Source organism: Candoia aspera, chromosome 1 (assembly GCF_035149785.1).
Source record: "Candoia aspera isolate rCanAsp1 chromosome 1, rCanAsp1.hap2, whole genome shotgun sequence".
NCBI lineage: Eukaryota > Metazoa > Chordata > Lepidosauria > Squamata > Boidae > Candoia > Candoia aspera.
Genome location: NC_086153.1, coordinates 92,378,615 through 92,401,368, shown reverse-complemented (window position 1 = coordinate 92,401,368; position 22,754 = coordinate 92,378,615). Strand labels below are relative to the sequence as shown.

General features: G+C 37.7%; 1 protein-coding gene across 2 annotated transcripts in view; it reads right to left on the bottom strand.

The window, feature by feature from the left end:
• AHI1 (Abelson helper integration site 1) overlaps positions 1-22,754 on the bottom strand; it is an 82,071-nt gene that overhangs the window by 11,835 nt on the left and 47,482 nt on the right. For both annotated transcript variants that reach the window (XR_010068385.1, XM_063309692.1), the window contains exon 19: positions 5,746-5,804. Coding sequence is in view for 1 of the 2 variants with exons in the window: in XM_063309692.1 (XP_063165762.1) it covers positions 5,746-5,804 (59 nt within the window). In the remaining variant the exon portion in view is untranslated. The remainder of the gene's footprint in view (positions 1-5,745; positions 5,805-22,754) is intronic.

The following is a 22,754-nucleotide window of genomic DNA, read 5'->3' as shown; positions in this document are numbered from 1 at the left end:
GCTCTCCTTTAGATGAGTCTTAAAGACCCAGCATACCCTCCAGACATTAGGCTAGGACACTGCGTGTTGGTTTTGCCGACTTGGTGTTTCTTTTTTCCCTGTTTTGCCATCTTTTCTCTTTTTTATAGTGTTGACTCTTGTTTGAAAAACATAGTTTTATTTTTTTAGCTTGTATGCCTCCCAGAGTGGATGGCCTACAAATGTGACAAATAAATACCCTCAGCTAGATTCTAGTATTGGAAACAATAGGAAAAAAAATTACATATTATCTTTGCTCCACAACTACCCCTTCTTCATTTCTATACAAATACTGGTTTCAGGTGTAAGCAGAGTTTTGTGACAATAGATCTAGATCAGCCCTAGACCACAGAACCATCTGATTTACCACATTATCATCTCAAAGTGGCCATGACAAGAAAATTAAGAGCCTCTTCTTTGCTCTTTCCATAATATGAAGATTTGTACAACAGCAACATTGCAGAGGCAGTGAATTTTACCCAAAGGGAAGGAGTGACTCTTGTTACTCTGGGATGAGTCAATGTGATGATTATTACTATTCTCATTATAATTCTTTAAAAAAGATGATAGTTATGAGCTCTCCAAAAAGCTCCATCAAACAACCCTGTGCTGAGGTAAGCTTTAGGAAATAATAGATTAAAAACTTCAACATGCCCTGGGATATTTTGAATGCACCCAGATGTTGTATTAAAAGGTTATTAAGATGTGGCTCCAAAGGGCTTCCTCTTAAAGGAATACGTGCTTTCCTGTTCAGTGTTGTATTCGGGAAGAAGTATGGACTCCATTTTAAGGGATTAAGATCTGCCTTAAATCTCAGACATAATCTTGCATTGGAGGATATAAAAGACATGCATAAATTTGCATGCCACTTTGAGTATGGCTACACTGAGCAGAATTCCCTTCACCTTGGATCTCATGTGGAGCTTTGCTTCACACATTTAAACCTTCATCCATTTGCCCAATGGCTAGGGATGGGCAATCTGATGGCCTCTAGATGTTCTGGACTTCAACTCCCATAAGCCCCACCCACCATAATCAATGGCAAAGGATCTGTTCTCCATAGGACAGAAAATGAACAAATGGTTATAACATTTTTTAAAAAAAAGATACTTCTGTTAGAGTTGGGTGAAAACTACAATCCATTTTGAATGGATGCATGGGTTTGGTGGTTGCCATTTTCACATTTTGTGGTTTTATGCAAGGGAAGTCTTTAAAGCTTGAGGCTGCAGAAGTAAAATAAAAATCTCCCTTACGGCTTTTTGGAGAAATTTGTATGAAAACGTCACACACTGCAGAAATAGCCTCTGATAGATAATTTGCAAGATTTGGGGAAAGGCACAGGGAATAGAAAATCATGATGAAAGAAAAGTGATTTAGCAGAAGATATCCAGAGTTTCAAATCAACATGGCCTTCAGTCGGGAATTACAAGGATTGAAGTCCAACACATCTGGAAGATATATTTTTGTTGAACAGCTTGGTCTACACTTAATGTAAAGAAAAAACCACAAAAAGCGGCTTTCAACATTACATTGTTTTCACCAAGATGCCAGAATGTATGTTACGGACAATGCTGCACAAAAAGTTTTTATTGTTAACAGATATCATGGTAAGTAATGGATATTTTTATTTCCCAGTCTTTACATCAAGCCAATTGTTAAAGCAAATTATGGTATGTTGTACAACACTAAATTTCTGGAATAAACTTCACTAAAACTAAAAAGGTTTCTTTTGCAAATTCCTTACTGGTAATTTTTCTTACATACATACTGGTATTTTGTTGATTTAAGCCTTGCTTGCTTCTCGTATTAAAGTATACAGAATTTTGGATCATTTAGATTGGTTCTATGGTAAACCCTCTAACAGGAAGTATATTTTTCAGGTATGGACAGGGTTGAATATAATTAATCTGCACATATCCTGCCAAGTTCAGTCTCTTCAGTCTTTCAAGTAAGAACTTTCTCTTAATTTTGGAAGGGGTAGAAAATCTGGAAACTCATCCTGACAATCGCTTTGACTTGCTATTTCCACTGACTTGAATGAGAAAAGTTTCACCAATAATGGAGAAGCCTATGAGATTGCATATATCAGTGCATGTACTGCGAGATGAAAAGTTAATTATGGAGCAATTTTTAAGGGAGAACATTCAAGGAAAGACATTCAATTTACTGTGAAAATTTTCAAAGTACACACTTCAAAACCAACTATTCCCACCCCTACTTTCTTTCTTTTCCTTTATTATCTATCCTGATTAAGAGTTTTAAAAATACAAACATTGCAATAATTGTAAGTTTTAAACCGGCCTAATAAAAGTTCTATTTTTTTCTGGTTTGGAGATGGCAACAAGTGTGCCTGAAGGTCTAGATGTAGCTATATGTAATTGCTGATATTAAATTGTTCCTTCTCCTTTCTTGAGGGGATTTAGTAAACTGAACAAAACACAAGAAAGTAGTATGTAATTCCATCTATGTTTATTACTGAATGTGTCTGCACAACATATATTATGCAGTCTGATGTGAACTACGTGTAAATGACTCACCTGGTGATCTGAGCCGGGAGTAGAGGAACTCAGAGCTGCCCCAGTTACTGGGACCAGCCATTATTGACAACTCCAAGTCTCTTTGCTTCAGGAGAGTAAAACGGCATCAGTTAATACACCTAAAAGTGCTTAAATTTAACTAAGACGTCACCCCTCTGGATATAATCCTGACAAAAATGGCTTAATAGTTACCTATGCCTGCAGCTTCCCTGTTGCTCAGCAAACTGAACACTTTGGAAAACCAGCTACACTGTGGATAAACCAGCCAACCACAGTATGTCATGTCATCTGGTTCCAAATTGATGGATAAGAGGGTTACCATGGTTAGTTCTCAACATGGCTTTGCATGTCATGTGAACACGCTCATTATCATCACTGTAGTTAATGAAGTCACTTGACATGGGAATTCTTTAAATGTCAGCTGAGTTGATTGAGGCTGTATTTAATGCTGAATGGTGCAGTGAAAAGAAGATCCGTATTATGTAGAAGAGGTTTGACACAAAATACTGTGGAATGTGGAATTTCCTAAATAGAATTCTGCTCAGAACGCTCCTGCTTATAAAGGTGGGGGAATGCATGTAACACTGATTGTCCCTTGCCTATTCCAAAAGGCTCCTTAATATTCTGAGCCAGTATGGGAAGCACAGAGGACTGCAGAAGGACCACAGAAGGATTTATTTATTTATTATTCCAATTTCTCTTACTGCCCATCTCCCCCGAAAAAGGGGGACTCTGGGCGGTTGACAATAAAATTATCCTTTAAAAATCCCAGCACATAAAATTACAAAATCAATGTCCACTTTGGACAATGTCCACAATGTCCATTTAAAATAATAAATATAAATATAAAATCCAAGTGGGATTCCTTGACTTCATCAGAAGCTTTACCAATACTATAGGTTTATACTGAATCAAGCCCAACTAGGAACAGAAAGGAGAAAAAGTGGCAGTAATTCAAATATAAGAAGTAACAAAACTCTGATCCTATTCTAGTTCTTATACAATATGAATCATTACATTACTAGCAGTGCTACTGCTGCTGCTTTCCTGAGTTCTCAGATAACTATGATCCTTATTTGATTTTAGTCTTTCAGAGATTTAATGAGCATGGGAATCTATAATCTGCCTAGAAGAAAAGCTGTGCCAGACTGTACTTTATTGAAATCTGTAATGTACAAACATACACGCATGAAATGCAAACACAGCTGCTGCAACAAAGCCTATAGGAATTTCATTTTTAAAAAAGATGAATTGTAAAGCAGAATAATTCAACAGCCAAGATTAGTCAGACTGTACAACTATTTCAACCTGTTTTTCTTTAATCAGAAAACATCCTTTTAACTTTAAAATGTTAATTTGCATACTTTTAGAAGAAAAAAATCTGACCACTTCAATTGAAAAGAAAAAAGTTAATGAATAGCATAGTGGATTTCTACACCGATGCACCCAAAAAGAACTGTTGTTCTACAATTATGTGGACCGCTGTAGCCCAATGCAGAACAATTTCATGGAAAAATAGTTCATAAATTCAAACCATGCTTTAATCGAGGATCCCAGAAAGTCAATTAAACATTGTAAAAGTGCACACTAATTTTCAGCTATGACCATTTATACAAATGATTATGTGAAGGATGAAGTCATGGATAAGCACAGATATACAAGGGAATTAAATATGACACAGTATCTATGGTATTTCTGGCTAGCAAAGGAATACTATGGCAGTCGACATCCAGGGGAGGCTTAATTAATTAATTAATTCTAGAAAAATAAGGTAAGGCTGCCCAACTTGAAGAAAGACAGCCATGAAAAGACAATCAAACATCCTTTAGAAAGTGCTCTAAGTTGTAAATTGATTTAAATTATTTCATACCCAAGTAGAGCTTTGACTGAACTGCTGCAACTGCCATCTTTCCTGTTTTCACAACCCCCTCCCCGGCCCCAAAACCAGATGCCACTACCTCTGGATAGTTGGAACAGGGATGTTTATACAGAAATGTCATGTTTTTATTTCCTTCCTGCTGGGTTGGTTGTTTTATTTCCTCATACTATTTTGCTGCCTGGACCTCTTTTATTAAGCTCCTTTCTAGAGAAGCCAGGTTTTAAACCATGGATACTTCTTTAAAAACTAAGTTGTGTTTTTCTTTTCCACTCCCTTTTTAAATTTTTATTACCCAACCCAAGATAGTAATTTTAAACGACTGTCATGCTTACGTATCATTCTTGGGACAACAGTCTTACTTTTTTTATACCTTACGTACCTATACCTAAAAGACCAGCTGCTTAACAGAAACACCAATAGACAATTCAGTTATAGTTTAAACCATCACTTTTAAAAATCTTAAGTCAAATCTAGGAGGATAGGGATTGTAAATCAGGCATTGTAAAACAGGAAATGGCAATATACCAAAAGAAAAACTGATGGACCAGGGAGATAATCTTAGTTGCCATTCTGGGGCACCCAACTAGGAAATAGGGATGCATAATGGTTGAAAGCAAGGTCTCACCACACTACCCAGTCAGACTTCTTCCCATGGTTGTTGAAGACTGCTACAATTGCTACAATCTGTCAACTCATAGGAAGTTAGAGAAAGTTTGAATGTTTCATGGCAATGGTATGTAATGGGAAATTACAAGTTTTCTAGTGCTTTCAACGACCATCCACATTTTAATTGTTTTTCAGGTGAGAAAATCCAAGAGAAGAAACCTAAACATTTGGGGATGACCTAATAACCTGTTGCAAATGAATGTTTCCTTTTTTTGTAGACCTGCTTATGGTTTCTCCAAAGACTAACAGCATGTCAGTCCGCACAGTATAAACAACAGCAGTAATGCTTAAGTCAATAAATTAGCAAACATTAAATAATCTTCCTCATCTGAGACTGCAGTCAACATCCCAGTTTGAGCCCAGTTTATCCTTTTTGCCATATTCGCCGTAACTCTGTATTTTCTTTTAAAGTGAAGATGGAGAATTTGCAATCGTGGTTTATCTAATTAAAATGAGAGAGAGAATATTGTATCTTTCATTCTTTGGTTTTGCTAGTATGGAAAGCAGACAGCTTTTCTGGAGGGAAGTCTTTATAATAGAAGGCAAGTGGAAGAAAGCTTTTGTTCAATGGTGATGTTTGAAGATTGTTTTTGTCAAGTTTAATTTTTTTTTTCTGCAGAAAGGAAGTAAAATACCACTTCTTACCGTGTGTAGTCCAGCTGATGGCGTATGGCTGAAAGGATTTCCTACTGGGATGAAGCTCCCTGTGAAAAGATAAAGCTGTGAAACTTTTGCTTGTTATCCCCTTACTGTTCAATAAATGCTTTTATTTAAAAAGAAATGATAGTCAGCCATTTCACAAAACCTTAAGTAAAAACCATCTGCTTTCACTCCCAGCTATACCTATGTCAGTCAGGAACAGCTGGAGAGTTTATCTAGCAGACCTGACACAAGGTTAGCCAATCCAGTATTGCCATTCAAATGATTTGGGAAAATAGCACAAGAAAATCCCCATATACCATTATTTAAAAGTATCACTGTTTTGCCTTGTTGTTGAATTTGTCAGCCATCATTTCTTGTTTGGTCCACTAGGAATTTATTCTGCACACCCATTTCAAAATTGCATTGAAACACTCATTTTATCTGAAAAAACAGATATAAGCAGTTCAATGTATTCCCTTTGATCACACGACATCCTGCCTCCATACATCTTGCTCTTTAACTCCCGCCATGTAGAGTACATTGCTCATTTTACAGCCTTTTGCATTTATCCTTCTAGTGGCTATTAAGCTCACGCAAACCTTTTCAAGAAAGGCAGGGTGCTTTTTATTCAAAGAAAAAGAAACATCTTTTTTAAATGGAGAATCTTCTGTCCCCAAATAGATTCCAAATGTCGGCTTGTGAGACACTGAGAAACTCAGTATTGTGTAGTGATTTGTGTTTACATAGGACTGACAGAGAACCAGATTCAATAGTCTCAGTGCCCTGAGGAGAGTAGATACATTAATCTCAGTAGCAGGGATAAAAATGAGAGACACCCCCCCCAAAAAACGTTGTTAGGAGTAACATTCCCCAATATGGTGCCCTCCAGATTGATTATTCACAATCACGTGTATGCCTTGCATGATTCTAACCAGCTTACAGTATAAAATTGTAAACACAATAATCAATAAAATACCTACTGAAATTCACTACTCTATTTCCCTCCCCAAAGCCCCTTCAGAATACTATTTTAGCAGCCTTCCTGTAACTCAGCAGGGTGGGAGTCATCCTGACCTTAGGGGGCAAGTTGAGGGGACTGCTGCCAAGACTGTCATTCTCCAAACATCCAGCTCCCTGGTCTCTCAGGGAGTGAGGACCTGCAAGGATTCCCTTGTGCAAGCAGATGGTTTCAAAGGTAATGAAGACCCAAGCCATACAAGCTTTATAGGCAAAAACCAGCAATTTGAACTCGGCCTGGAACTTTGCTAGCAGTAGTTCAGTCCCCACAGCAAAGGTGTTATTATGCTAAACAGGTTGGCACCTGTCCACAGATAAGCAGCCACCTTTTGTGCTAGCTGCTACTTCCAGATTATTTTCAAGGGCACTCACAAGTAGCAAGTACTGCAATAGTTTAACCAGGGGGTAAGAAGGGCATGTGTCACAGCCTCTAGTGCCTCTTGGTCCAGGAAAGGCCACAATTGGCAGAACGGCAGAACCTGGATAAACGTGTCCCTAACCATGGCTTCAACCAGTGGCTTTAGCAAGAGCTATGATGTTTACTTTTCCAGAAAAGCTTAGAACCAGTAACAAGCTCCACCACCATGAAATCAATCAATCAATCAATCAATCAGAGAAGTTTCCATTATGAAGCAGGTAGAAATTATTACAAAATCAGACACTCTTCATTTAGCATATTTTAATCCCAACAGCCACATAACTGAAAGCGAACAGTAACACTCCTCTTCGTACACATTACAGTACGGTCACCCAAATGGCATTTCTGTGGCAGATTTCCCACCCCACATGAAAGAATGCCATTGCATGATATAGTGACAGTGATATATTGGTGTGATATATTTGAAAGTAGGGCTTCACAAAGGGCATCAGCGTAAGTGAAACACCTCTGTTTATAGCATTAAAGCCACCCTATCCTCTGAAGGCTTTGCACATACACTTCAGAAACTGTCCATAGTTTTGTTTGTGTAGACACAGACGCTTCTAGCTGGATCACCAGCAAAGCAGCTGGAAACATCTTTTGAAATAACTGCATCAGTCTTGCAAAAGATATGGCTGCTCTGATGCTGGAAGAGAGGTTAATACACTTAGTGAAACACCTCTTTCAGAAGTTTTACATAGCCCTAATATTGCCTAATTCTGAATGGACTCCCAACGACATAAAAAACTATCGTGCTACAGAAGCTGATCGGCCATAATAGCTATCTACAAATGGAGCCAGCCTGTTTAATGGTCTATTTCTCCACTCAACTCTTTTGGAAAGACTGTTCCAGTCCTTGAAATGTGGTATCTAGAATACCAGCGAAACACTGAAGAAGCAACATCAATTGTTCGCTGGTCCTCATCATCATTCCTGTTGCTGGCAGGAGGACTTCTGGAACCTCTGAGAAAAAACACGGTAATTTGGACAAAATTCTTTCAGCATCTTTCTTAATTACTCAACCCATTTTCCTTAACAAATATACTCTAAAATCTACTTTAGGTCAAATTATGGCAACTTAAGAATGTATAAACATCCTGAACCGCCCCCCCTAGTTAAAAACATCTGGATACTTAAACATGCACATTCTGGAGAAATTGTGAAACGTTCTTTTGCTTTCTTAGTAGTTCCTGGGCTGTTTTCTGCAAAGCAATCCCTCCAAACTGGCTGACATTTTGCTTTAGTTAAAAACAATAGATAATTGTTCCTTTAGGCTGAGCCAGAGTGGTCAGTGCTAAAATAAAGCCTAATAGCAACTGAAATAAGGGCCTCATTAGTGCAAAGTCATGTTAGAGTTCAGCACATTCAGATGGCATCTGGTTGGGAAAGAGACAATAAAGCTAAAAATGCAAACAATCAAACGGCTAAATACTTTAATACTAATCAATATCCAATAGATCAGAGAGAAAATCTAATGAACAATGCTGCCTGGACACAAAGGTTTGGAGTTTTAACCTGTACCTACCAATAAAAAAGTCCTGCTTTGGGGTCTCATTCTGTGTAGTTTCATATTCCATGACTTATATGTCAGCCTGTTGTAATGGCTGTAGTGTAGAGCAAGGTTTCTCAACCTTGGCAACTTTAAGATGGGTGGACTTCAACTCCCAGAGTTCCCCAGCCAGCCATGCTGGCTGGGGAACTCTGGGAGTTGAAGTCCACCCATCTTAAAGTTGCCAAGGTTGAGAAACCCTGGTATCGAGTCATTGGTGAAAACTGCTGCCTATAATGTTTTGGATTTCAATTCTCTCAGCCCCAGCCAATATGGGAAGAGATCCTGGGAGATGTAATTCAAAACATCTGCAGGGTAGCAGCTTGCTTACCATTTAATGGTGTTTAACTACAAACATAATAGGAGATAGTCATTTAGACATACAGGTCTCAAACTGTTCTGTGGTTTCTTATCGTCACCCAGTGTTCAGGAATTAACAGATCAAATGGGAATATTTTATCACTCCAGTGCTACTGCTCCTGAAGTAATGTTTTGACTATTGCTTCCCTTCTCGCCTTTCAGGATATCATGGCCTTTTTCATGATGGTCTTTTCATCAGGCACAATTAGCAGTTTGAGCAGGTAGGCAGCTCAGATGTAACTTGATGGACATTACATTGATGCTTTCTTAAATGGGTATTGTATTATGAAAGAGAACAGAACATCCTGAATTAAAAAATAGAAACCAATGATTTAAAAAATCTGCAAACAAAGCAAGGCAAAACCTCAGACAAATTCCTTTTAAAGTAGCTTCTCATTCACTCAAGTCTGCATTCAGGTAGTATGAAGAAATATTAAGAGTATTTGCTAACATCCATATGTGCATAATTCAATTAAATGCTGTGGGTGATATCAGCTCATTAGTTGCCTGGTTTCTCAACTGGTAGGAGTTTTTAAATTGAGATTATTCAGGTGCACTGGCAGGGATCCATGGGAAAGCTTGCAACCCTCCATCTGCACTTTGCCTACCTTAAGCCAGTGGTATTAGTCACACGCATAAGAAATTTCCTCACAAATATTTGAACACTGGAAGATATTTATGTATGTAATTACATGGCATCACCTCAAAGAACTAACTTGCCCACAGACTTTCAAATTCATCTTGGGAGTAGCTTCAACTTTAACAAGGCAATGTATGTTCTAGCTACTAGGTTTTCTACATACATATTGCTTGATATAGCCTTAAAATAAATGTTTCTGATTAAAATAATATTAATAGTTACATTATTTGGATATAATTAGTTGTCACAGATAATCTAGATTGCTAAAGTCTTGAACAAAGACAGTATGTGTGTCTATTGATTCTTAGTCCTGATTGATATTATTTATCTCATTTCTTGATGTCATTATTTCAAAAAAAAAAATCTTGTTTCAATTCAATGAACTCTTGTTTCAGTTCAATGAAAAAAAAGTGTAAAATAGGTAATCTAAGCCTATGGGGTCTTAGTTCTGATTTGTGTCTGATTTTGCATATTCATCCTAGGTGGTGAGATGTAGACAAGTCTGTTGGCTTGCAAGATAACTCTCTCCAGATGAGCTGCACAGGACAACTGGCCAACTGGGTGATGAGTATAAGAGGAATAAAGAGTACGAATGAATAAATTAGATTCTGTATTGTGAAACTAAGAAAAATAAAGCATTTCATTAATCTAAATAAAGGTGGTCTGATCTTATGGAGGGGAATTGATGAATACATACAGGGAACTGAACGTGTAGGGTTAATCATGAATGAGAGGGCTAAAATATATGTCAGAAGTGGTAACATCTATACTATTGTGGTATATACAAAAGTAGGAATCCATAGGTCTGGATATACACATGTACACTCAAGTTAAAGGTGATAATGGAAGAAATACATATGAGTTTTGGGATAAATTGTGTTAATATTCCGAATGCACATGATCCAGCAGAAAAAAAATATTCTAAATGGATGGGCAGAAATGAATTGAGAGTGATTGGGTCATCTGAAGACCCAAGAAGGAATGAGAATGCTGTCTCGTTGAAGACTATCTCCTTGGAAAGAGATCTATTTTTTTTAAATACATGGTTTAAGCACAAGTTTATTTATATATACTCATGGTCAGGGCAGGGATATAAATCTGTAAACATGATTGATTGATTTGATTGTTTATTATGAAAGATCAAGAGAATTAGAGAATGACTGGGGAAATGGTCATAAGGAAAGGTGATACAAAGCTGCTTGGAAGAGGATGAAAAGTATGTCACAAAGTGGCAGACCTCAGTGTCCATGGGGAGGGCTGAGGGGATAAGACTGATTAAAACAGCATTGTGGCATTCACTAAAACTCCTACCCCAAGTCTGTCTCTCTCTCACACACACACACATGAAGCAGAGCTTGCAGTGTGACACTGCTTTAGTCATTCTGATAAAAGCAGTAAGTTCCTGCTGATGCCATTAACCACAGAAGCACGTGGAGTTACACTTATCAGAAGTATGAAAAAGGATGATTGGGAGATGAAAAAACATGCATATAAAACATGATGAAATGTATTGTATAATCTAAAGACAGAGAAAAAGAAAAGTGCAAAGAATAGTGAAGCACAACAAAGAATTGGTTAAGATTAAAAGAGGGAAAGAAAATGCTGAGTGAAACTGCAAGAAATGAAAATGGTTCTGAATGTGTTTGAAGAGGTCCCAACACAGTGAATGAATGGAACACACACAATGAGATAATTTGGGATAAAACCTGGATATGGGAATGTTGGAAGGAATATTTAGAGACTTGTATAGGAGTGGAAATATGCTGAATAGTGGGGTTTAAACTATTGATGAAGAGGAAAACATACATGTTGCAACTGATGAAAAATAGCAAGACTGCAGATGTAGTGGAGAAAAGTTAATTATTGTGGTTTGCTTATAGAATGGCTGTGTGACTTGTTTAACATGTTTGTGAAGACTATGTCTGTGCCTGACAAATGGAAACATACTGTTATTGTTACCCTGTACAAAGGAAAATGTAGTACGAGGGAATGCAAACAATACTGTGGAATTAATTTATATGTGCATGGGAAGATGTCTGGTAGAGTTGTGATCGCAAGGATACAAAAAATATCACTGAGCAATTTGGGAAAGGCAGAGGGGCTTTATATCAGGCAGGGATGTACAGACAATATTTCTGCTCTTTAGCAAGTCACTGAGAATTGACTCAGAGAACACATACAATAAAGTGAGTAGGCTTTGAACGTTTCGTTTAAATATGGAGCTGAGAACTGGTTGCTGAATTTGGTAAGAGCGGTACATGATGGATATAAAGCATGCCTGATAATGTTTAGCAAATGGTTCACTGTTGAACATGGAGTAAGACAAGGAAGCATATTTCCTTTTGGTTATTTAACGTATTTATAGATAAATGTATAAGAAATGCTTTTGGTGACATTAGAGATGTGTTGGATGGGGATGTGAATATACAGGATATTTACTTTTAATTTTTAAAAATTAAACTGTATAGAGTTTTGTAAGAAGTTACACAGCTCATAAGATAAAAGAAAAAATTCTAAATAGGTTACACACAAAGAGATCAAACTAAAATAGAATGTAAATAGTTACTATATGAAGAAAACCTAAAATACTAAAACACTTAAAAGCTTAATTACTAAATTGCTAAACATCTAAGTATGTGAGATATTAAAATACAGACTACTGAAACTTTAAGCTACTGAGCCACTAAAATACTAAACTTGTGAATTAATTGAATGTACATGTACTTTACTATGCAAATGTTCCCATATTGATGATGAGATCTCAAAAAAGAGAAAGTTGAAAAGTTTGAAAAACCAAAAGACAATGTATGAAGTGGTGTCTGGACATGGTAGAAACAAGTAGGGTTGCAAAGAAAGGAAGGTATCCAAGTTCCATCCACAAGATATAGAATTTTTCTGTAATAAAAAAATTTCTGCCGAGCAACATATATCATGACTATTCCAGATAAACTGAAATCAACAAGATCTGTACAAGCCAGTACAGTACATCTGCCAGTAGTCAGCTGGGAAAAACTGCACAATTCAGTGTATTTTCAAGGGAATAGCCTGGAGCTGGGGTGGGCAGAAAGCAGATTGGGATCTAGTGGATGATCTCTGGGCAATGTGCAATAGATCAGTAAGTGTCTGTATTTCCATTTGTTGAACAGTAGCAACAGCTAAATAATTTTTTTCCACTTAAATTGGACAGTTTGGGGTTTCCAGGTGTAGACACTGTATGAAAAGACAACAAGCAAAGCAAGCATAGTTCAGTTCTGGGACTGAAAAACAGTTCACAGGGTAAGAATGTGCTTAGAGGCTTTCTGTGCTTTAATTTTTCTAAGTGTTTACCTCTTGAATGTGGCTCTGGCTGGTGAAGTTCCAGTGAGAAATTCAAGATGTGGCAGGTCTATCCACCTGTAGCTTAGAAGAGGGTCTTTAACATTCTCACTTCTGGAAACACTGTTAGTCCCAAACTGTAACAGAGACCTATTGTAACGTGTGCAACAGGTATATGTATGCATGCACAAACACAATTTCTCTTTTTCTCAGAATAATCCTATGTAAAGACTTGGAGTTTAGTATTTAATAGTGGCGCAGAATGGGGAATTTCAACTAAGGTGAAAAAACCTCATCTATTGCAATATATCATTCTTCATAAGGATAAACTGTCCTTGTATCTGAATTCCCTCTTTTTTTCTTTCTCTCAACTGTCCGTGAAGAAAGAGGAGGAGGAGGTACTGCCAGAAAAATTACCTTAAGATAGGGGCACCACATACTTGAACCTTCTGTTTCACGTTATGGCAAAATATAAAGGAAATCAGAGCTTCAGCAGCTATAACCTTCAACCTTTGAAAACTTTGTTCCATGACCTAGCCAAAATAGAGAACAATTTTTAACAGCCAAAACTGGCTTTGGGGAACTTTTTTTTTTTGTGCCCTCGAGCTAGTGTTCATTCCTGGTAACTGCCTGGATAAGTCCCTGAAGTTTTTTTGGCAAGATTTCAGAACTGGTTTGCCATTGCCTGCTTCCTAGGGCTGAAAGAGAGTGACTGGCCCAAGGTGTGCCCAGCTGGCTTTCTGCCTAAGGCAGGACTAGTACTCACAGTCCCCTGGTTTCTAAAGCAAGGTTTTCTTCAGGCATCTATTATTACCTGCAGAGTATAAATGCAGAGGAGAAATGGGATTGGCATTGTCAATACTGCAGGAGCAGGTCTTTCTATTAATCATGTTGATCATCACTGAGGTCAATAATCAAGGAATAACTGATCATGTAGTATTGTAACAACTGAGCAACTACTTGGCTAAAGGACCATCCAGAGAAGAATTTAATTATAATATGAGATAAAGTCTCATTTCAGACATTCCTGTACACAAATACAACAGTATAGTTTCTTAGCCATAGTATAGCCTATACCCTTGTATTTCTGGATAATCTAACTAGGCCAGACCCTGCCAAACATAATGATTTTTTAAAAAACAAACATGACAAATTATAACCTTAACATAATTGCTGTCTATTGAACTACATAAATGACCTGCAATATTCAGACTTCCTGATAACAACTTGTTCAGTGCATAGTATATGGCTGCAACATGTTAAGTCTTTCATATATTGTTCCACAGGACACTATTGTTCTACATATTGAACCATTTCTGCATATTGTCTTGACTATGGATGCTACAAAACGTAAAGATGCATTGCAAAGGCAAGTTATTTTTCTTTCAGATGTTAACGATAATAACAACTGCAGCTTCTGAGCAAGATCCTTGTACAATCTGGCTTGCAAGCTTCTGCTGCTGCCTTCCTTCCAAACAACAGACATTCAAATTCTAGCAGAACACCTTTCCTACCTGCATTAGAATAGACATTCCACTGGAATCCTGAGCAAAATTATACCTAACTCCATTGCCTTTCCCTGCTCCAAAGATAAACTCTTGCCCTTTTCAAGGATACATTCTTGAATGAGGCTCACTGTGAGGGCCTTCAAACCATCTGCAAGCATGAATTATAAATCTTATCAAAGACTGATTAATCTGAGTCCAACAGTGGGATTCAATTGCAATTTTGGAAATCAAGGTTTTGTTTATGGAAAAATTGGACCACAATAGATCAGGTCAAGATCCAGGCCTTTACCACCAGTTTAGACAATAGTAAGGACAGATCAGAAGCGCAGCAGAAAGAAGAAAATCCCTAGAAGATCCATGCCACAGAAGAAAAACTGGGTCCTGGATGGATCACTGCACAGTGAAGCAATCTAACAGATGTTGCTCAAGAATAGCCTAAATATCGGATATCCTGACATTTTGCCAGTAATTGTGACTCACATCTTCAGAGGCAAAGTAATCTGCTCTGTAATGCACTTCTCAGCAGCTCACAGATAACTGAGCAGGAACTGACTGAGATCTTGCATTTGTAACTGAGCTAATCTCTAAATGGACCATGCCACTGGAATTCTGGAAAGCCGGTTTCCGATTGGCTCTTCGTCCAGGTGAATTTGTAAAAGGTCTGATGTTAAGAAGTTCTAAAGGAGCTAATTCTTGATTGGTCTGTCTTTGAAACACACTACTGGTTATTTTTCTTTTAGACTGGTAGATTCTACATGGTGTTGCTAAATTAAGGGCTGTTTTACTCTGGTGTGAAGTAAAGCTGGAAAAAGTTTTGTTCATCTTTAGACTCTCTTCCTTCTTGTTAAAGTTGTTGGCATGATTATAAATCATGGCAAAATGTCAGGACACCAGATACTTAGACCATGGTGCATTAAGTCAGAAGCTCATCACCATTAAGAGTGTCAAAACACATTCCCACTTTGTCTCAGCAGCCCTCTGTAGAACTGTACAGCAAAGAGGGGAACAAAGCCCAGAGTGAGTTTTGAGAGAGGACCAAACCTACCAATCTACCCATAAGTCAAAACCATCTGCCAAATTCAGCACTTTTATTTATTTAGTTTTATTTCACAATGAGAATTGCAATGTTCATTTAACATTTAAGGAGAATATAATACTACAAACTTTGAGAGCCCCTGGTATAGATAGAGAGCTGATAAGAGGAAAACTGAAGACATTTCTTAGACCTAAGAATGTCTTGCATAACATCCAATCTCTACTCCAGATAATCTAGCAAATGTACTACATTTTATTGATTTACTGGATTTATAAGGCTGCCCAACACATACAATATGACTGTGGGTGGCATACAGCAAAAACAAACAATAAATGAAAAAATAACCACACAGCATTAAAAAAGCTATCCAACATATAAAATATAAAATGGCAACCAAACATGATAATTAAACAACCAAAGGGGGACTCGACTCCACTGGACCCAAACACCTGAGGAAAAAGACAGGTCTTAATTACTTTTCTAAAGGCAAGCAGAGTTGGGGCATGTTGTAAATTGGGAGGGGGAGATCATTCTGCAGCACAGGGGCAGCCAGTGAAAAGGCTTCCCAAGTTTTCAATATGTATAAATAGATAAATAAAGTAAAATGAACAGATTTTCAAGATCAGCCATGGAAGTTGAATATTTTGGTTGCTAAATTGGATAAAGAAAGGGAGGGGAAACAGAGAGGAACAGAATGCAGAGCTCCGAGCTATAATGAAGTAAGACCTGTTACATCAAATAGAAAAACAACTAAAGCCAGAATTTTAATTAGAGATTAGAATCAAATACATTTACCAACTAACACACCCATTTAATGATTCTTTAGTTATCTTATGGAAAGGCCATTGCATTTTTTCATTTATTTTAGAATCCCTGTAGAACCACACATATAATAGAAATGGTCTGGGACTGGCATTGCATTCCCTTCCCACAATGGCAGATATATCACAATGCCTAATAGAATTTGTTCTCATGTGCACTCCCAGATACGAGACTAGGGTACTCCTCCCAGTTTATACGCTGGAGGATTGGGGGGAGGGATTATGGAGAGAAGGATTTGGGAGATAAGGGTAGGAAGAAGGGTCTTGAGGGAGAATCATGGCCCTAGAAAAGCCTTCAGTCCGTGGAAAGGTTTATGAATATATATCTAGGACTAAGGAAGGCAAGGACTGACAGCTCATAGATAATGTAATACTTTAACGTTATGGGAACCTGTTTACAACTCAGGCCATTTTAAAGTTTTTAAATCAAAGTTGATTTGATTCCTTGTTTAAATGGCAGCAAGGTGACTGTGATATTCTGTATCTTTCCCATGTTCCACTTAATCATGTCAACTCAGATGGATAGATAGATAGATAAAAAATAGGAGAAAAACAAAGGAATTTCTAAATCAGGAAAGGTAGTGGTAGTTTGGTGGATTATACATTAGTTACAGATATCCCTGGTTAATGGGATCATGCTTTAATTTTGAAGAAAAAAAGATTAAGAATAAAATCCTCCACCATAGGAAGGGTACATGACTTGAGATCATAGCACAGTTCCTTCCACACTTGAAAAGAATATAAAACACTTTAAATGGTTAAGGAATTGATTAGTATCCAGGAGGCTGAGATTCAAGTTCACATTTAGCCTTAGGAACTCACTGGGTGACTTTGTCAATCACTCTCTCAGACTTCAACAGGATTTTATTATTGTGGAGATAAAATGAAGGGAGATTTCCATGTAAGCTGCCTTTTGCTCCCAGAGTAAAAGAGAGATAAAAATCTAACAAACAAATTCCCTTTTTCTTATTAAACAAAACGTCTCTGCCAGGTAAGGAAATAATTCACCATGGGTGCTATCAACCTCACGTTTAAACAGACCATTTAAACAGTTTACTATTAGTGCTAAGCAGTTCATTACTTGATCACTGACTAATGGTAATCAACATCTCCACTCCACCCTTGGTAGAGGAATAAGTGGTTATAGGGATACTATCTACCTTTGCAGTGTGTTTTTCCCCTCCATTTAGTCCTGACATATTTCTCATGACTTTATTAGTTAGCAATGCTCCACTCCATCATTCTTGCTTATCTGAGAGTATCATTTTAACACATGGTGTTGCTTGTAACACCTGGGTTTTCTCTGCAGTATCAGCCCAGTATCTGTGGAATTGTTGAGGTGGGGGAGGGGGGACTTGATCCATCCAGATTTCAACCCTCTCACCCAAAAATCTCTTTGAACTGGGACTACCTGTGAGCATTGTTAATTGGCATGGGCTGAACAAGCATGAAGAATCAAGAAACATATTGTTGATGTATGCTCTGGGCAATAAAGCAACCCAAGAGATTGCTAGAGTATGGGTGTGCATGAAACAGAAAATATGCTTTGTCTCAAACCAGGAACAAATCATTATGTCCATGGAAGTCCTGCAATGCTATTTCGGCAGAGACAAAACCAAGAACATTTTAGTTGTTCTGGGTTTTGGATGAAAAGACAACTGGAAAGATCCTGAATGATTTTACAGGGGCAAGTAGGACAACACTGGTTATCCTCACACGGCACCTCTCTCTTCACACAGCGTATCTCACCCCCTCAACCGTACCAGCATCTTTCTTTCCCTCTCTCCTCTCAGACACAAATGTTCCAGTGCAGCACATACCATCGACCCACCTACTCCTGATCTCCCCAGAACGGTCCTTCAGCCAATGGCACTGCCAATATGCCAGCACTGTTATCCCCCCAGCCAGCCCACCCCTCCAATCTTCACGGTATCTTCCCTCTTTCCCCTCAGCTACCACTACTGCTGTTATTATCCCACCACAGCATATAACAGAATCCACAGACTATAAGGGTTGGAAGAGACCTTAAAGATAATCTAGTCTATCTCCCTGCCCAGTGCAGGAATCCACCACTACAGCTTCCCCTACACATGGCCATCCAAATTCTGTTTAAATTCCTTTAGTGAAATTCAGCATTGGCAAAGTCAAGTCTGTTCCATTGTTCAACAGCTCTTGGGAAATTTGTTCTGCTGTTTAAATCTAGTTGGGAATTTAAGCCTGTTGAATCCTGATCTGCATTCTGAAACAATTGTGTCCCATTTTCTACATAACTTTGGATCCTTGAACACAGCTATCATGTCTCCTCACAGTCTTCTCTTCTCTAGACTAAACATATTGAAAACCTGCAACTGTTTCTCATAATTTTTTCCTTCCAGGCTCTTTTCACTGTGCTTGTTCTTCTCCTATGCTCCCCAATTCATCAATGCCTTTCCTAAAATGCGGTGTCCAGAGCTGAACACAATATTTTAGGCACAGTTTGGCCAAAGAATAGAGAGCAAAGATGACTTCTTTTGATCTGGACATTATACTTTTGTTTATTCTACTGTAGTGACTAAGTCTATATGGTAAGGTTAGAGGTCTTAGACATTCTCTCCAAAAGCCCTCTGGGTTTATGTTTCCTGACTCTCCTTCCTACCTCAGTGTAGCTACTTGGTAGTTATTACCGCTTCCACCTTCTAGGATATGCCTTTATGTAATGTTCTTCCCATTAACCCATCCCATTAATCTCTATTCCCATGGATAGAAATTCTACTACCAGTTTGCCTTACTGGCAAGAAATGGGGGGAAAATCCCAACAAAAATTGAAATAAATATTATATTTCTATCTCATAGGCCAGTAGTGAGAGGCACGTCACTAGGAAACTCAGCCTCCCTGCAATACATACATATATTTTTCTAAAGGAAAAAAAAGGAATGTAAAATTTCCTTTTTAACATGCAAAAATCATCAAGGTTGAAGGAAGTAAACATACAGTTCTGCTAAAATCACATATGGTGTCTCAAAATATCCCCCCTTCCCCCCCCCCAAAAAAAGAATGTACAAACGGGAATGTAAGTTTGGAGGAGGATGGGATGGATCTAGTAATAATATAGAAGGCCCTGCTGCAGAGATCCCAAGATACATTAAATGTTCAATATCTGACCATGCATAGGTTGACTAAAAAATAGAGGTAATAAAAAGCTTAAGTACCATACAAAAAATAAAGCATAAACTTAGTATAATGCTATAATGCTAACTAAACATTTACCATGTCTACTCAAGTAAAAATTCCTTGAATCAGAAGTTCCATTCTGATTCTCTCTCTCTCTCCACCACCCCCCCCTGCCCCGCCTGACCAATTGTCCCAGACTCTTCTTGTCCCTCAGCTGGTAACACTTCTCTTTTGCACTAATAAATTCCTGCATGAGATCCAGAGGGAGGTGAGAAATTTGATCCTGCCTGATCTCTTGGCAGTTTTCGATATGCCAACCACCATATCCATTTGAATTATTTTCACGAGCTGGAGTCCTTGTTTCAACTCCTACTTGCAGGAACAATCTCAGGGAGTAATAATGGGAGAAAGTAACATCTATATGAAGCCACTGGAGGCAGTAGGCAGTTTGTGAGCTGAGTATCATCAATATGCCAACACACACAGTTCTATTGCTCTTAACATCTGAATCAAGAGAGGCTGTGCATGTTGTGGACCAGTTCCTGGACACAATGTTGGGTAGAAGGCCAATAAACTAAAACTGAATCTGGAGACCTTGTGGGTGGTGGTTTCTAGTCATAAGAACTAGTAAGAACTGCCTGTTCTCAATGGGATTGCACTTCCTTCTGAAAGAGCAGGTAATTATCTAAACGTCCAGACGAAGAAATTTAATACACAATAACAAGATCTATTAAGATGGGTATCTTATGGACTGGAATCTTCTGCAAGCAGTTTATATGCTCTGGCAGAGTTTCTCCTCTGTGGAGATCAACAGGTCATCACATTATTATTGCAAGAACTAAACGCACTGAGTAGCTGCTTCATGATTTATATCACAATCCAAATACACCCATGTTTATTCTAGAAAATTAGTAGTGTCTGAAGGGTAGATTTACTGAGCAAATCTGAATCCAAGAACACCCCGTATCTTAGTTACAAACCTGTAACTCAATTCAGATTAAGTATTAATCTGATTATGCTAACTTTTCCACTCAGTCCCCAACCACCAACTCTATCTTATGGGAATTTTAGGTTCCGTGGGATAGAGTTGGTGGTGGAGATACAGCAGGACCTCTTTCTTTTTTTGCCTGGCCACCTGACATATCTGAAGGTTCAGTTCAGCTGTAATGTCAACCCAGAGTTCACTACATTTCCAACAATGTTCCCTGCAATCTTTCCTAATATTACTTCTATTCCACTCTAATGTCATTTCATTTCAAAGGCTGGAGGCCCCCCTTTCTTCATTTAAAACCCTTGATGACCCATTTGATAACCCATTGCTCTGTCTACTAAGACAGAAACTTCATCTCCAAGTAAAATGCCCACAAAGTCTAACACATTGCAAACTCCATTACCTGCTTTTTGAGACACATATTCACCAAAATATACTGAATAACAAAACTCTCAAAATGAAAAACTGCCTATTCACATTTCCATTCTGTCCAGATTATCCAGATCATTATTTTATTTAATCATCAAGAATTATAGATGATGCTTAACCTAGTTAACAAAAAAAGTCTAAATACATGGATTTATACACTTAAGCACCTACAATGTCTCATCAAACTTCAGAGACAGAAAGCATATTTATAATACTTTAACCTCTAGAAGGCTTCACATAGCAGATTAAATAGATGCTATTTCCCAAAGCCAACCTGAGGTAATAGCATGATCATACCCTTGTGGCCCAAGCATCCCAATCAAATTTGGATCAGTGAACCCATGTGAGTAGGAGGAGTTACTCTCCCATGAATGGGAAAAGTTGGCCCTATCTTCTACACAGAAACAGAAGATTACTATGTTACTAAGAGTTGAACCCTTTCCTGTCACTTCCCATAATCAGGTAACTACAGTACTGCATCAAAGAGCAACATTCATTTACTTGGCCAGAATTCGTACTGAAGTGGATCTAAATATCAAGTTTCAGCCCAAAGTTCCAGGAACTGCACTAAGATCACCTAGATGCTTATTATCTGATGCTGATCCCCATATGTAATCAGAAACAAACTCATTCACTTCAAAAGAACACAATTCCATGTAAGTATATTGTACAGAGGACTGACACTTTGCTTATCGAATAACTGACCAGTAATGTTTTGAGAAATCCATACAAAAATCTGTCCTGCGTCTTTAAAATTGTAATGCTGAATTCTAATGATCAAAGATTTTGGATTATACTTCCATATATTACAAATTTGAGCAAACATTTAGAACGCATCCTTATTCATAACATATGCACTTTAAACTTATTTAAAGTTAAACCGGTAATTTTTCTTGATTATTTCAATCATAGCGTAAATCCATCTTGACTATAAAAGGTCCTAAAATATTCACTAAATTGAATTCTACTAAGTCCTTTTCACAAAGCTGAATTAAGATTCCTCCCCCCCCCCCAAATAATTTAAAAAAAAGATAGGAACATATTTTGGCAAGTTATTCGCACAATACTACGTCATACCTTGGTTTTGCAATCTAGAGATCATGCCAAGTAAAAAGTAATGCTTGATTTAATCCACACCCTTGTATAATTTGGCTGACAGTACTTCCTTTATCCCAAAGGCACAGCGGTAATTATCCTAACATATACCAATTTCACATAAATATGAGTTTTCTCATGATAAAGCTTTGGAATCTTCAAAGTTTTGCAGCTAATGCGCTCAGCATTTCTATACTTTTCAGCTAAATATTTTTAATTAACATGCCTAGAAGTAATTTAAAAAAAAATACATAATGGAGGAATCTGTGCAGTCTTGATTTCAATATAAACACAATAAGCAAGCCAACGTTTTTTTAAAAAAAGATATACTATTCTGACATTTGTATTGTCACTTTTAAAAGATTATCAATTAAAGGGAAGATTTTGAAGCCCAATCTTTTAAATGCAAAGAATACAAACCTAATGTGATGTTATGATTGCAGTAATTTCCATGAAAAACTCAAACATCTTTAAACAGAGAGTTCCACGGAGAATTGTGTGTTCTGGGATTGATTGATTCATTCATTCATTCAAAAAAGAACAAGTGGACAACTTTGCAGCTTTCCTGCTGATTTTTGCAATCACACATTCGAGTCTTTGTTTCCGAAGCACTTTTTCTATGCCCTTTCAACAAAGCAAGATTCAATCATTTTCCTGGGCACAAGCTCAGCTACCCTTAGGC